Source organism: Camelus bactrianus, chromosome 1 (assembly GCF_048773025.1).
Source record: "Camelus bactrianus isolate YW-2024 breed Bactrian camel chromosome 1, ASM4877302v1, whole genome shotgun sequence".
NCBI lineage: Eukaryota > Metazoa > Chordata > Mammalia > Artiodactyla > Camelidae > Camelus > Camelus bactrianus.
In genome coordinates, this window is record NC_133539.1 from 121,153,137 (window position 1) to 121,169,359 (window position 16,223).

Sequence of the window (16,223 nt, forward strand, 5' to 3'; positions counted from 1 at the left end):
GGAACGAATCCCCCAGGGATGCTGAAGGATGAAGTTACAAAAATAAAATTTAAATGGTATTAAGTATCTAAATGTAACAAATAAAGCACATTAGAAAATATGTAGACCATATTCTTACAACTTCAGGGCTAGGGAGGTCCCACAAAGCAAGTCTGAAAACCCAAAAGCCGAAACACTGGTAGGTTTGACACGCATTTGGGGATGGTGGCAGGCCTTGGGGGGGAGGAAGACCCTGAGCCAGGTGCTAAAGACTTCAGTGAATGAAGAACCACCAGGGAAAGATAAAGTTCTAAACAATGGCCGAGCCCCGAGAGAGTGCGACACCTGACAGCAGCCCCAGCCAGGTCAGAACTGTCGACTGAAATAAATGCACAGCCTGAAAGTAGAGAGTTATGTTTTATTTGGTGGGAGGACTTGAGCCGGTTGACAGCTTCTCAGACAGCTCTGAGGAATTGCTCCAAAGAGGTAGGGAGAAGCTAGGATACATAGGAGCTTTACAACAAAGACCAGGAATTGGAACATTAAAAGATTACTTCTTAACTGAAGAAACCAGGCATCTCAAGTTAAAGAAGTTAGTGCTTTTCTGTGTATGAGAGGGAGCAAATATTTGGGCTCATTGAATTCATTCCTTTGACAAGCACCTAGCTATCTAGGGCCAGTGTTCTGTCCTTTCTTGTTCTGAGTCCCCTCGGAGGGCACCACTGTGAGTGGCTGCAGAGACCAGGCTGCAGGCTTGTCTTCCCTGGAAGGTGGCGGCAGTGGCTGATGACTTGATGGCTTCAGCATTCTTTGTTTACTGATATGGTTTGCAGTATTCTTCATTCACAGAACTTTCAATCCTCATTACTTGTCTTCCCTCCCCTGCCTCTGCTTGGGCAGATTCAAATACCTCAGCCAGTAACCCAGGGGAGGAGGAGAAATGCTAGGCCAGGAAAGAGAGCAAGAGGACCACTCCTCTCCCTCTTCCTGCAAGCGATCAGATCATGCCTAGCAGGTCTCACCTGGAGGGAGGGGAGAGACACGTGGATAAATGAGGTTGAAAATTTATTTTCTGAGAATTGGCAGGGTCAAATTAAAACTGTGCTTCTGACCTAAGGTTAATAGTTGGATTTTCCAGTTCCTCTGAGCAACTGAAAAAATCATGGGGAGTATCCTGTATAGAGGAAGGTGAGGGGCATGCATGCGTACGCATATTTAAAGAGACAGTAGGCACCAAAAATAATGGTTTTTAATGTCACCCTGTGAGTTCTCTGTGTTCAATGAACCCGTTACACCAGAAGAGACTCAGCTAGTGAGAAAAAATAGCCAGGGGGAACCTATTCTAGACAGAGCAGTATGGAAACCCTCTCTGAGGAAGTATTATTTAAGCTAAGACCTAAAGAAGGAAAAAGGAGAGGGGAAGTATAGCTCAAAGTGCTAGAGCGTATGCTTAGCATCCACAAGGTCCTGGGTTCAACCCCCAGGACCTCAGATAAATCTAGTTACCTGCCTCCCCCCACCCAACTATGTGCTAACTCCGTATTTTCTGCTCAATTGTTGTGAACCTGAAACTGCTCTAAAAAATAAAGTCTATTGAAAAAAATTTAATTTAATGAAAGAAGAATTAGCATCTGTGTAAAATATTATAAAAAAAAATTTAAACACTACAACCCTAATGTGGCAACAACTAGAAATACGTATTTTATAAAGACTGGGTCCATGTATCTAATCTATGCAACATTCTTGGTTTTCTAGCTCATAATGCAGGGAAGGTGGGACAATAAGGATTAAGTCCGGCTACAGTAACAGAGTCTTGAAAAAGAACAGCATAAAAAGATAGAACCTTATTTTCTTTTCATTTAAAAGAAATCTGTAGGAAGTCAGTCCAGGTGGAGCATGGTGCTCAGTGTCATCGGGGACCAGAACTCCTTCCAGCTTTCTGTGTCTTGGGCTGTGGTGCTTGATGGCTGCTGGAGCTCCTCATTTGAAGCAGCAGGAAGATGGAAGGGAAACTGAAGTTTCCTTTTAGGAAAACTTCCTATACTTTCTACATTGCACCTTTTTTCTGCTTACATCTGATCGGCCAGAACTTAGTCACATGTCACCCCAGTTGCAAGGGAAGCTGAGAAAGGTTATCTACCAGCTGGGTGCACGGTGCCCAGAGGAAAATTAGGCTTTGTTATAAGGAAGGGGAGGATAATATTGGGAGGCTATTTGAAATCTTCTTTCTGTTCCTTTCTAACTCTTAATTGTGACGAATAACTACTTCTGGTGTGCTGAATATTAGATAAGAATGTCTGTTTATATAAATTATTGTATGTAATTCTCATATAGTCAATAAAATGCCACAGGATGGGAGTCAACAGACATCTGAAATTATGAAACAAAGTGGGGTGCAGTAACAGCCCAGGAAATGGGTTCAAATTCTGATTCAATTTCAGTTGATTAATATCAGCTGGCCTAGGATGGTAGTGAGTAAAACCCCAGAAAAGCATTTAGAATTTTTTGGTCTTTGAGCTAGTGATATCTTTGTGTAAATTTAGTTTAGTAGTAAGTTTTTTTTAAAAAAAAATCCACGTGCTGTTTTATACATATGATTTTTTAAAGACGTCTATTATGATTAGGAGAATATGATGATTAAATTCCTAAGTCTGACCTACCAGCTAAAGAACTGCTTAAACCTTCAGGAAGGTTTTGTCTGTGGGATTTATGTCTATACTGTTAAGTGTACGAGGTGTTTGAGAGAATAAAATATACTAACCTTGTTAAAAAAGAAAGAAAGGAGGACAAAGGGGGCAGCCACTCACAGAGAGGCCTGGGCTTCACCGCCACGTCCTCTCAGATAACAGGCAGTGTGTGAAAAGCAAAGGCACAAACCCAAAGAACCACATGAGCAGGAGAGAAGCCATCTCCAGTCTTCTGCAAGCAAATGTCAGTCTCTCCTTAATGGAGTGAGGAGGGATCCAGTCCAAATGCTTCTTAGAGCTTTTCACCCTGTCTTCCTGTTTCCACCTCCGCTTCCAGTGCTCCCTGCCCCGCCAGTTCCCGAACCTTTGGGGATTCTGCGGCGCCCGCTGGTTTCTCCTCTGCTTCCTGCTTTCCGGGCTGCTGCCTGAAGCTTCAGCTCTCTGTTCTGCTAAGTCAGGTACTGCTTGCTGTCCTGCGCCCTGCCTTCCAAAGTGCATTGCTATTTGTGCCAGGGCTAGGAATAAAACGATGACCAAGATGTGGACGTGACTGAACCACCGTGCTGTCCACCAGAAATTAACACTACATTGTAAATCGACTATACTTCAATTTTTTTAAAAAAAAAGAAATACAATTGAGAAAAGAAAAGAAAAGGAAACAAATGCGGATGTGGCTCCTGTCCTCATGGAGCTTACATCCCAGTGGAAGAAACAAAACAAGAATAAACAAATGCATAGAAAAGTAGCACATTGTGTTGACTCTTAGGGGGAAACTCACGTAACAGGACATTAAAATTGAACTTCCCACAGAGGCTCTGAGATACTGTGGATTTTGCCTTCCAAACGAGGTGCTGGGCCCTTGCTAATTAAAGTGGGGTGCATGGAACATCAGCCTTGCCATGAAACTTGTCAGAAGTGTCGAGTCTCGCTTTTTGGGTTTTGGCTCAGAGGAAGCCAAGGTGCAACTTTCTTTGGTCATCCCGAATCTGGGTTCATCTGACACCAGCTGCCTCCACCATATCGCCCAAGTTCGACGCCAGCAAGATCAAAGTCGTATACCGGCAGGGCACCAGTGGAGAAGTCAGTGCCACATCTGCCTTGGCCCCCAAGATCAGTCCCCTGGGTCTGTCTCCAAAAAAGGTTGGTGATGACATTGCCAAGGCGACTGGTGATTGGAAGGGTCTGAGGATTACAGTGAAACTGACCGTTCAGAACAGACAGGCCCAGATTGAGGTGGTACCTTCTGCTTCTGCCCTGATCATCAAAGCCCTCAAGGAACCACAAAGAGACAGAAAGAAGCAGAAAAACATAAGCACAGTGGAAACATCACTTCCGATGAGATTGTCAACATTGCCGACAGATGCGGCACCGGTCTCTAGCTAGAGAGCTCTCTGAAACCATTAAAGGATCCCGGAGACGGCCCAGTCTGTGGGCTGCAATGTTGATGGCCGCCACCCTCACGACATCATAGAGGACATCAACAGTGGTGCGGTGGGATGCCCAGCGAGTTAAGAACTACAGAGGAAAATGATCTAATAAAGGGTTATTTGACAACCAAAAAAAAAGAAGTGTCTAGTCTCATGCTCCAGCCCAGACCCACCATGGGATTTATATGCACACAAAATACTGAGAGGCACGGTACTAGAATCATAGGAAAGGTTTCAAAGGCTTTAACCCAAACGTGTTTCATACAGCCCCCTTGAGCCTCCTGCCCACATTGTGTTAAAGGAAAAATCATTCATTTGACACTTGTCAAATATGGTAAAGGAGACGGCTCAAAAGGGACAACCGCAGTGGAGGCTTGGCATAGGGAGCGAGACAGGGCTCACCCCTGAATGGCCCAAGGACGAGCGGAGGCTGACAGCTGCACGGTCAGGCCACTCGACACGGCTGTCCTCTTGCTCTCCGTACATCCCTGCTTGACTGGTCCCTGCCGACTCATTTGACTGTCCAGTTCTCTTAATTATAGGGCTGAATCAGCAACAGCCCCCGGCTTGTCCCTGCCCCGGCCGCTGGTCACTGGTCTCCCTGGCAACTGATGAGCCAAGCCGACCTCACTTCCCCCATAAACAGTAGCCTCCTTCTCCCACCAGTAGCTAAGACTACTGCTGCATCCTGCCCGTTGCAGACGGTGGGATGTCCCTCCAGGACTTTCCGGTCCTGGCGTGTAAGATCCCCTGTCCGATAAGCCATTGATGTCTCTGGGCTCTTTGTTTGGTCCTGAGGCTGGGGGAGTATAGGGCTGGCAGGCCTGCAAGGTGCAGCCCAACAATGGCCGAGGAGCAGGGCTGGGGGTCAGTGGATGGAAAAATTTCCAGGAGGAAAGAGGAAGGCTAGAGGATTCTTACTAGACCAACTCAACAGGAGTCTTGCTGAAGGCCAGCCAGGGAGATACTGTACCAAGGGTGGGAGAGTTAATCTAAGTGGACCCAGCAGGACTTCTGCTAACACTGGACTAAGCAGACAAGGTTGGGACATAGTTATAGTCAAAGAGAAATCTCAGAGGAGCTGACTCAAGTTTGGTCAAGGAGAGAGTCCTGGTCAACTGAAAAAGAGTCGAGCAAGTGGAAAGACAGAAATGACTTTGTGCGAAGTATTCATTTGGAGAGACCACACCCCAGCATGGGAGAAGGTGCAGTGTGGGGCCCTCACTTCTAACTTTCAGGGAGGCACCTGGAGACGTTGATGTGGCTTGCTCCTGAGAACGGGGAGGGGGTTCACGGCAACAAGCTGAGACTGTATCCAGTGAGTCCCTCTGTTCTCCTTTGGGGGCAGGCAGGGGTGTTCAATTCTGGGACCCAGGTGTGGAATCCGGGGTCATCATAAAGGCGACCCTGCCCAGAAGGGCGGCTGGCGAGGTGAGGATGCCACAGCAAGGGCTCTGAGCTGCGCTGAAGGCAGAAGGGCAGGCGGGTAGTGAAAGGGGGTCCTGGGAGCTGCAGCTGAAAAGCCCCCAAGAATGGATGAATGGGAGGCCCCTGGGAGGACATTCATGACCTAAATGTGGGGGAACAGAGAGCAGTGAGTTAAATGGGGAGACTGGAAGATGCTTTGGACCTCAACAGACTCAGGGCCTCACTGTAGGTACACAGTGACACACCAGGTGACAACAGCAGTGACACTGAGCAGGGTTAGGGGACCAGAAAAGACACTTGGAAAGGAAGAGTGGACAGTACGTGGCAGCTGGCCAGGACTTGCTGGAAACTGTATGAGAGATACTCTGACAGTGCCCAGAAATACTTGGGTGGCAGTTTTCAGCAATAGGAGATTCTACACAAACAGATGCAGACGTGAACCAGTGGGCTGTTACTTCTAACATAATCAGTCTGGATTCAGAGACTGACAAGATCTGTGAAAACTCCAGGCAGCTCACACCCAAGTGCTACCCGACACATAGACTCAGTCATCCATCCTTAAATAAAGGCATACTGAGCACCTGTGAGGCACTGACGTAACAGTGGACGAGGCGCAGTGACTGCACTGACGGAGGTCGTGAAGAAGTCCCCAGCCAGGGAGCTACAGACGAGGGACAGGTATCCTGGAGAGATAAAGGTCAAGCTATGTGCGTGGTGGGGTGGAGGCATGTAGGAGTTCTGCATTTATCCCCAGGCATTGGTCTCAAACTTTCAGGTGCATAAGAGTCACGTGGGACTCTTGTCCAAATGCAGATTCAGATTCAGGAGATGTAGGGTGGGGCCTGAGATTCTGTGTCCCTCTCAAGCTCTGGGATGGGCGATACGAATGCCCCGGTGTGTGGACCACAGGATTAGCAAGGCTCTAAGGAACACCTAACAAGTCTTGCATAAGCAAACAAACAAACACATCATCCCATATACCTCTGACTTTGACACCTAAGATTTTAGCAATGAAAAATTTACATTCTGGTCATAATTACCCAGGTGATTGTTACCTGTGTTTTGTCTGGGTTGCACCAATACTAATGCTGTTTGGTGGTTCAGCTGAGGGCAGACATCATTTTCATGTGCAGGGTAACTGCCTTTTGTATTAGAAAAACTCAAGAACACCAGTGTGGAGGAACATGACTGTGTAGGCCTCACTGTGACAGGCAATTTCTCTCCCCCAAATTGCATGCACAATCTCTCTCTTTTAGATTATCTGGCTGCCACCTCCATTAGACTGCCCAGCCAAACTGGGTGAGTTACCCAGATATGCTCCTCAGGCCTGGGCCTTTCCACCAGAACCCAAGACAGTATTTGAGGCTCATTGGAGGTTCTAAGCTCTCTGGCCCCTGAGTTTTTCCCAGGCAATGGAGTCAGAGAAATGAGAAGGTGGGTTACATCAATCACTTCTTTATCCCAAGGGCCATCACCTGCCAAGGTGGGGTGGGCCTGGCCCAGTCACACATCTGCTTTCACTTACATCCTTAATTCTCAAACCACCAGGCACTAGAGGGCACACCAACCTGCCGCACTTGCCCCCTCCCTCCAGCCTCCTACTTAGGCAGAGCTAAGGGAAACATGTATTTTCCTTATTTCTGAAATCATATTGCTAGTTTTCATCCACAATTATAGGTAGCACGACTGCCAGCTTGAAGGTTCCCCAGGGTTGAACCAATCCCCCCCCCTTTCTTCTTCTGGTTTCCTCCTCTCAGAAGGAGCCCAGAATGGCTGCAGCGGGGAGGCTGGGAGGAGACCGTGTCCTGAGGAGAAGGTGACAGGGCTCCAGGGACCCGCCCCCAAGCCCACCGGGAACAGTAAGTGTGCTGGGGGCATGTTGTGTTTCTGCTAAAGGAATGGTTTTCAGTCAGGTCCTGAGAGGACACTCAAGACTGGGTGAGAGGAGGCGGAGTTAGCGGAGGGCCCATCCCAAAGCACCCCAGACACTGCAGGCAGAGCCCAGCAGATTCCACTGGGGTGTTTGGAGGGGTTCTTGCTAGGAAAGGCTCCAGCAAGAGTGGCTGCGAGGAAAGCCACCACCCCTAGGGAAGTGCGTTTTAAGATGTGGAGCTGATGGAAAGTCTCCTAGTGCTCCAGCAAACAGGCTGTCTGTCCTTCCCACTCCATCTGAGATGTCCCTTTGTGGCCGTGTCCACCCACCAGCACCCAAACCCATGGTTTTCAAAGTCAGGTCCCCAGGCCAGAGCATCTGCTTCACCAGGGAAGTTGTTACAGATGCAAAATCTCATCCTCACCCCAGACCTACTGTAGCAGAAACTCTGGGGCTGGGGCCAGCCATCTGGGCTTTTCTGATGCACATTCAAGTGTCTCCTCACCTATGCAGAAAATAACTTTTTGTATGTGTGGAAGACAAGTGTCCCATGGGTACAGAGTTATTGAAGTTTTTTAAATAATTTTTTTTTGTTTTTGAGGAGGTAGGAAATTAGGTCAATCAATCAATTAACTAATTTAATGGAAGTACTGGGGATTGAACCCTAAACATCGTGGATGCTAAGCACCCAGCTTAGCTATATCCTACCCACCCCACAGAGTTATTGTTAAATTTGAGAAATCAATACTTGAAACCAGAAAGCAGAAAGCTTAAAAGTTGTATAGGTCGCAGAGCAATTCGAAATACCAGCAATATTGAATTTGGATTATAATAGGAACTTGGGAGGTTCTGAATGTGGGTTTTGGGAAAACAAAAATGCATCATATGCTAATACGAGATAATTACCCCCTACATGGTACGGGCACCAAGAAAATGTTGTCATGTGAACAAGTGTTTTAATCGGGCAAGAAGGCAGAATATTGGTACTGCATGAACTTGTCCTGATGAGCAGTGGTGAAGGCCTCGCTTCTCCCTCTCCTGATTTCATTTACAACTGTCCTTGGAGGCAGGAGACTGGACCAATATCCACAGACCTAGAGGGATGAGAGTGACTTCTGAGTGGAATTCATAATGAAAAACGGTTTCTGTTTTCTGGGCTAGCTGCTCCTCCATCATTCAAACTGCCTGCCCTTCATTTTATATCCGGGCTGGATTCATTCCCAGAGGATGGAACCATTTTCCTGATGGAAACTCTTAGCACTGAGTGGAAGGAAAAGAGAGATGGGTTTGAATGGGGTTTGGGGCCTTTTTGATGCAGTTTGGAAACCTGCCAATGAAAGGTATCCTGGAGGGACATTTTCTGTTTTTTCCTGTTCCTCATCCTAAATTGAACACTTGGATCCCATTCTTTCCTCTTTCCCTTCCGCTTTAATGAATATACATTGGTGTGCATTAATGAAACACCGACTGTGTGCAGTGCATAGTGCTAGATGGCTTCACAAACCCTCCTTTCCCCCCACCTCCTCCAGCATTTGAAAAGGAGTGAACTGGAAAATAGCTCTCTCTTCACCTGCTTGGCGCTGTTTTTTCTGGCTTTAATTTTACCTCTTTATGTTGCTCTTCAAGTGAAGACATTGAGATTCCTCATATTTCAAGCTATTTGTGAAAAAGCAGGTAATTCTTAGAAATTAAAGAGAACACACGAACATCCTCTCCCCGTGGGATTGCAGCCTCCACTAGGGATGTTCCTGGGTTTGTGGTTTCTGCTGGTTATCTTTCTATCGAATAGAGGACGAGGGGTGGGAGTGAGCTGTACAGGTAACAGGCCATCGTCTGCTCTTTATTGTGCTGCTTTGCAGGGGGAAGAAACACTGGGCTCTTCTGGTCTTTGCAGACAAACACTGCAGCCTCCAGGACTCTGGGCACTGCCTTTCGCCAAGGCGGCTGGGTCCTGGGGGCAATCCAGCGGCCCTCCTCCAGGCTGAGGTGCGGAGATGGCCACACTGTGAACACACAGGGATGGCCACTCTCACCCACACCATGTTTATGTTAAATATTAAGAGAAATGGACCTCTGTCAGACAGAAACCGAGATTACAGTAGTTTCCAAAGTCTGGGAAGCAGAAAACCTGTATCAACGAATACAGACTCTTCCAGATCACCAGAATCATTTCCTAAAGGAAACTTGAAGAGGCAAATAATGAGCATTAGCCTTATTTTTAAGGAATCCGGGGTAGGAAGTTGTGCGGTCTTTCATGAAGGTGCATGGGCTCTAACCTAATCATCCTGGTCTCTAAATTCCAGTCAGTCTGCATTTGTGTTTCTCTTTAACAAGGCAACTCCTTTCCTTCTTCAGGTTAACCCTTAGAGGCGTCCTCAGAAACGCACTTCTGCATGTGGGCTAAAGGGCTGTGCTTTAAATGGATTGGGAACCGAGACTCTGGAGATGATGGGGTCAGCCTGTTTGGTTGGAATGCCTTCTCTGCGTTGTGGCTGCGTGACCTTGGCAGGTTGTTTGTCCTCTCTGAGCCCCAATTTCCCCAAAGGGTACTGTAGGATTACATGAGATACATTATCTCATGTGCCCAATAATTATTAGACACAACTTATATTTGGTATCACTTGAACTCCTAAGGGAATTTTAGTTGCATGTGTTTCACCAGTTTCTCTCTTGATGCTCAGTCTGGTCAGGATAGATTTTTTTTGGTTTGTTTTTTTCTTTCCCTCCCCATCTCTTTTCATCACTCTCCTCAACCCTGGACAAGGTGGTCATGAAACAACCATTTGAAATGAAGTCTGCTTTGTGTTGGTCCCTTTCGGAAGAGGCTTTGATCGCCAGCCGTTCCGTGGGTGTTTGGCAGGCTGCTGGCTCTGCACACAGTAAGAGGCATCTCTGAAGTTTTAGCTATTTTTAAAAAGAGAAGTAAAAGGGCAGCTTGTGGATTCCTCGAGGGTGTGTATAAATGGCACCTTTGCCTATTCCCAGTGCCCTGAGGGCCCCTCCTTCCAGGGCCAGGGCATCCAGGTGGCCCAGCTCCTAAGTCACAACACATCCGCTTAGAGTCCTGTGGTTCACAAGCATGCTGCTTCTCTGGGACCCTTGTTAGAGCTGGTTGCCTCCAGCCTATAGAGGAAGGCTGGCAGAGCCTCTGGAAGCACCAAGCCGTACCCCTGCAGAGGGGACAGGAGGACAGGGCCTCCCCCGGGGAGCCCGCCCCGCAGCACTATGCAGAGGACTTCCTAGAATGGCCAGCCTGGCCCTGGTGAGACTGGAAGATCACCTTGCAAGTGGGCTGATGCCAGCCAGACAGATGGCCTGGGCTGCTCACAGCACAGCCCACATTAGGCCGCTCAAGTATGTTCCCGGAAGGCAACTGGCCCAGCCGCGAGGGCCAGAGAGACTGTTGAAGGGGCGGTTCAGGCTGCAACATGGGTTCCCTGACCTCTGCTTGCTACCTGCACCCCAGCCTGCAGTGCCCTCTCTGAAGGGGGAAAAGAGCAGCTCTCTTTCCACTTGAAAGCAAATTTCTGGGCCTCGTGATTTTTGGGTGATGTACAGCCTGGCCTCTACATGACAGCCCCTCACAGACGCAGCCAATGTTTCATCAAATGAACCAGCTACTGCAAAGTTTAAAAAGGTAATAAAACAACAAAGCCTACTTGGGGACTTTGCTCAGAAACCCTGTGACTTCCATAGAGTATTAAGAAAATATTGAACTTCTAAATTTTATGATTTCATGTCCCCTAAGACCAGAGACCTCTTATCTGGTTCTCCTTTTTAAGCATGAACCCCCCCCCTTTTTTTTTTATAATAGTTAGAAAGTAAATGTGCAACATTTTTTCTTCCTTAGACTCAGAACAAAGCCTGGGGAAATTTAATGTTCTGGGTTCAGCCTGTGGTTTTGCGATAAGGATTCTAAGAGAGAAGCCTTTTAACTCAGAACAGAATCTGTTTGAAGCTATTGTTCAGTTAAGAAAAAGGATCTGGTTCCCAGGCATGTTGCATAATGCATGACCGTGTAAACCAGACGTTTTCAGTGCTGACACTGAACCCTTTAATGACAACGAAGAGTTGAAGTAATTTGTTGATTTTTTTTTTTAAAGAAATCTCCTAAAACAATGCTTCTCAAGACTGAATGATTCAACACTTTAGAGCTGAGATGCGGCTGAGGCTTGTCTGCATGTGCTTGTGCTGATAAGAATTCTGGAAGTATACAGGAAAAAAAAACACATGTCATGTCCTCTTTAAGAGCTAGAAAAGCTGTCGGAAGAATTAAGATTAAACCTCCCGAGAGTCTGTGGGTGTGGAAAGTCACAGCTAGCTAATATTAACACAGCCTGCAACAGAACGCCGTTGCTAGAAATAGGACAGTCGCATCACTATCACTGAGCAATTTGCACTGGGCGGACCAGCCCCTCCACTCCTCGGCTCCCGCTGCCCTCTGGGCGTTGGTTGCGTTTCTGGCCGCTTTTAGACAGTGTTGGACCTTGGCTGCCTGGCTTCACTGAGAACTCTACCCCAAAGAGGAAGCTGTGAGGGGAATATCTGCTTTGTTTGCAGGACAGTGGTCAAGCTACAAGCAAATCCTTAGGCATCAGAGGAACTGTGAAGTGTCTAGACTTCATGCGGTGCTGACAGGGAGGGGCGAGTCAGCGTCTCCGTGCCTTCCTCACCATGGATAATCTGTTGCCTCAGTCGAGATTCTCTTTTTTCAAAAAATATCCTCTCCATGCAATTAGAAAATATTTATCGATGCTGAGAAACCAAAGAGCCGAAGAACAGGTATCATTTTGCTTACATTGTTGTTGGGGCTGATGGGTGTTTGCTTAGGGTGTTGCTCTTACAGCACTTGGTGACTCAGTTTCTGCCGGTTTACCTGTCTCTAGGCGCGAGTCAGCACCTGCATTCAGCTGCTCAGACTTGGCAGAGGAGCAAGGCGTGTGGGGGTTTGTTTGAACTTGGAACATTTAGATCCTGTGATTAAGCTCAAGTGCTGTAATAAAACCTCTTGCTTTTCTTCTGAACAGCTACACTAGACTACTCAGAGTCAGAGGCTGGACTCCTTGATAATTTCCCAGGGCCTCAAATACAACATTTTAAAACTATTAATATCTCGACAAAGAGTATCAGGCCCTAGAAATACACCTGTCTTTCTGTGTATTTTTATGGCTATGTTGGCATCACAAGGATTTGAAAAACAAAAAACACTTTGTAGGCTGTAAGTATGGCAGCCTTAAACAGATCACTATGAATCATGAATGTGAAATGTGAAAATCATTCAGAAGTGATTAGTCACTTTTTTGGTGGAGGGTTGTTTTCAGTCTTTTTAGCCAATCAAAAGTTAGGGTTTCTATTAGTAGACTCTAGCATGTGGGAATATAAACATTAAAAAAAAAACTGTTAAAATATCTGATCATTTCTTTTTAAAAATCATGCATTCATTTTATTGTTTAGAGGTTTACATCGTTCTATCTATCCATTACAATCTATGAAAAAGGCATTTCTAAAAACTGCTTTTCTGAATTGAACCAAATGGTAAGAAGAAATTGCTGTATTGGATCCGTTTAAATCTGGTGGCTCATTTAGGAAAAAGCACGGCGGTGGTAAGATAAAGTGTATCCATGCTGAAGACCCAAAGAGTCATAAATTGCATGCACATCATGCTTGTAACTAGGACCGCAAAACTGCAGGGGAGATGGTACCCATGCCCTGGATTTGCATGAGATGCCCTACTTAATAAAACACTGCCAAGACGCAAAAGCAAGGGTCAGCAGACAGAAAATCCTCTAATGACAGGTTTCCCAAAAAGTCAATGCATGATTTGAAAAATGAAAACTGTTACTCCTATTTGAGGGGACACCGCGCTTATGTCGTGCTGTAATGGCTTTACAAGCACTGGAAATTCAGGCTGTGCTCAGTGAGGGGGCTGGGCTGTTCCAGTTTATCTCTGACTCAGGCAAGTGGTCTCGATCACAAGATCTCTTGGTTTCCAAGTGTCAGCAGGTGCTCGCTTTTGAAGTGGAAAGCTGGAGACCCAGGTGCTGGTGCTCTGAGCCGTCGGCCACGCTGGCTGAGTCCACATCCACAGGCCTCTTCAGGCCTCCTGATAGGGGGAGGAGGGGCAGCAACGGGGAGGGAGAGGTGGCTGAAGGGATGGGCTGGAACCATGGAATGCAGATTAAGTGATTGCCCCCCCTTCTCAGTATTATAAATTTTCGCAGAGGTGGCTATAGTGCTGGTACAGTTAATTTTTTTGTTAATTTTTTAAATATTATGAAATGCAATCAGAAGACTATTAGAATTTAACATGGGTCCTCTGACTTGGACTGAGTGGGTGGTCCCCTCCCCAGTTTACAGCCATCTGGGATGACCTGGGAGCAGCTCTGAGTTGTGCTGATTTCTTAGCTTGCCATGTAAATTAATGGAGAAATTAAGAAAAGTAATATATGCAGATCCTTTCTGAGACCAGTTAATAGCTCTGCAGACATCACGTCTCCCGGAATTAGAGAAATGAGGTCAGAGCCAATCACAGCTAACCTTGGGAAGTTTGCTGGAAAGTTAGAAAGGAGGTTAGTAATGTCTAGAATGTTAGGGCCTGGATATTGGGTGTCTCCAACCCTTAGTCCCTGGGGGCTGGTCTTCGTTACGACGATGAGGGAAGTGAGACTCCGAGGAGCTAAGAGGCCTTGGCCAAGGCCATGCAGCCAGAAAGTACTGAGGGAAGATTAGAGACTGTCTGCCTGGCTTTAAACTTGACCCGTCTGACCATGCTTGATCTACAACAATCTAGTGCCAGCCAGCAGCACAGCAAACGGCTGTTCTGGAGAGTATTTTCAACACGTCAGATACTCACATACCACAGGTACCCCTCCCACCACGAGTATTTACCACCTGCATGATGGACTTAATAGATTTCTATACTTGCATTTAGATCACTCACTTTCTACACTTACATTTGCTTAGAAAGAACCTTTTATATTACTGCTATACATGGAAAACCACTGTCATCTGCCACAAACAGAAGCATATAATAATAAAAGCAAAATAATATTAAATTCTAGCTAAATACTATTAGATGTGAAATCTCTGAGCCTGAAGCCTGCTCTATTGTTAAGAAGGAAACTTGGCTTTTAGGAGATTAGTATCCTAGTGGCCAACTGAGAAATTCTCCTGGGCAAGAATGGAAGGGAATTAAAAGATAGACAATTTTTTCAAGTCCACACAATTCACTGTGATCTACTACAGTGTCCACATGCCGTGTAAAATGGCACCATTGGGTACCACCACGGTTGCATTCACACTCTTGGAGAATATTATTCCAGGCACACCATCTGCTTCTCCACCTCTGTGCATTCAAATACGCTCCTCCTTCCAGCCTAGAATTCTGTCTTTCACTTATAATTCGCCCACCTGGAGATTATGGATACATTCTTCCAAGACAGGTTAAATGGGCTCAGTAAGGGAGAAAAAAAGAGAGAAAAACAAGTTTCTCCAGTTCTGCTGGGAAGAGTGAAGTATTGCCCCTTGTTTACCAGAATATTCTGTCTGCCTCTAATAGAGCCACTTACTGATGATGTGTGGTAAGCCACGTGTCTACATGCATGCCCCCACACTTGATACCAGGGTGCGTCTTTTTCTCTCTCCCCTCGTGCCCACCCTGGAGCCTGGCACAGGCTGGTGTAGGAGTGACCCGAACCACAGGCACACTGCCTCCTTTCTCATCTCCGCCATCTCCTGACGGGCCTGGAGGGTCCCCTTGTGTCCTGGTCTTGGTCATGTTACACTCACCTTGTTCACAGGTGCTTTGTGGTTTAAAGCTTCTCCTTAGTGTCCCTCCCCTTGCACTTGGTGTCATATAGACATCAAGGTTTGGCCTGAGGGTTGCTTTGTTTGGTAGTTCTTGTTGTTTCTTTTATTATGATGTGCCATCAATAGGTGAATAGGTTATTTATCATTTTGAGAACAAATATCTCATCCTTTGCTCCTAGACTCCACTAGAGCAGGCATTTCACAAAGCCAAGTCCCCAGCTGGGTGGAAGATTAAGGTCATCCATCATGCTGAGGGTTGGGAAAATTTGATGATGAAAAATTTCCAAACAGTACTATTCAAACGGTGCTCTAATGGTGGTGGTTGGGGGGACCTAGCCTGAGCCCCAGTGGGTTCTCAGATGAGCTCTGGCGGGTTTACCGAACACACGCACAAGGGTATATGATTGCAGATACCTTCTTTTGGCCCAGTGGGAACAGCCAGGCTCTGGCTCGGATGTCGACGTCTGAGCTTGAGGGGAATGTAGGGACTTGCGGGCCATACTGTCTTGCATACTGCTGTCCTGACAGTCTGCTCTGCGTCTTGGGTGACCAGGTGGGACTCTGAGTTGGGGAGGGAGAGGTTGCTCCACTTCTGGGCAGATGGTAGCCTGGCTTCAGCCCAGGGAGCCCTGTGAAGGATGGAGTGTCCTGTGAACCCCCAGGGAAGGCTGCTCACGGGGGTCAGCAGCAGCATTACTCATGGGCACCAGTGCCGGACGATGAGAGAAGACCGTGAGTTCACGTGGGATAGTCTCTTCTCCCCGAGTGAGCTCCTCCATTCCCATGGCTTCAGACACCCACTATTTGCTGACATCTACCGTGTGTTTACCCTGGTGCATGTCAGCCTTGTGTATCCAATTGTCTATTTGACAACTCATCTGAATGTTGAGGATGCTGCAGCCTGAACGTGTCAAAGTCACAAGCCCTCACTCCAAACCCGCTCCTCCCCATGTCCATCAGTCAACACAGAAGCTCACGCCAGATACTTGGGGAGTCACCCCTACACCCCTTTCTCTCCCA

General features: G+C 46.9%; 1 protein-coding gene and 1 pseudogene across 1 annotated transcript in view; both read left to right on the forward strand.

Annotated features, from left to right (window-relative positions):
- The first annotated feature begins 296 nt into the window (after positions 1-296).
- On the forward strand, positions 297-4,212 carry LOC105073878 (large ribosomal subunit protein uL11-like; annotated as a pseudogene).
- A 7,537-nt stretch (positions 4,213-11,749) lies between these two features.
- ATP2C1 (ATPase secretory pathway Ca2+ transporting 1) overlaps positions 11,750-16,223 on the forward strand; it is a 123,827-nt gene continuing 119,353 nt past the window's right edge. Inside the window, exon 1 of the mRNA XM_074372227.1 lies at positions 11,750-12,176. Coding sequence (XP_074228328.1) covers positions 12,069-12,176 — 108 coding nt within the window. The 5' untranslated portion in view covers positions 11,750-12,068. The remainder of the gene's footprint in view (positions 12,177-16,223) is intronic.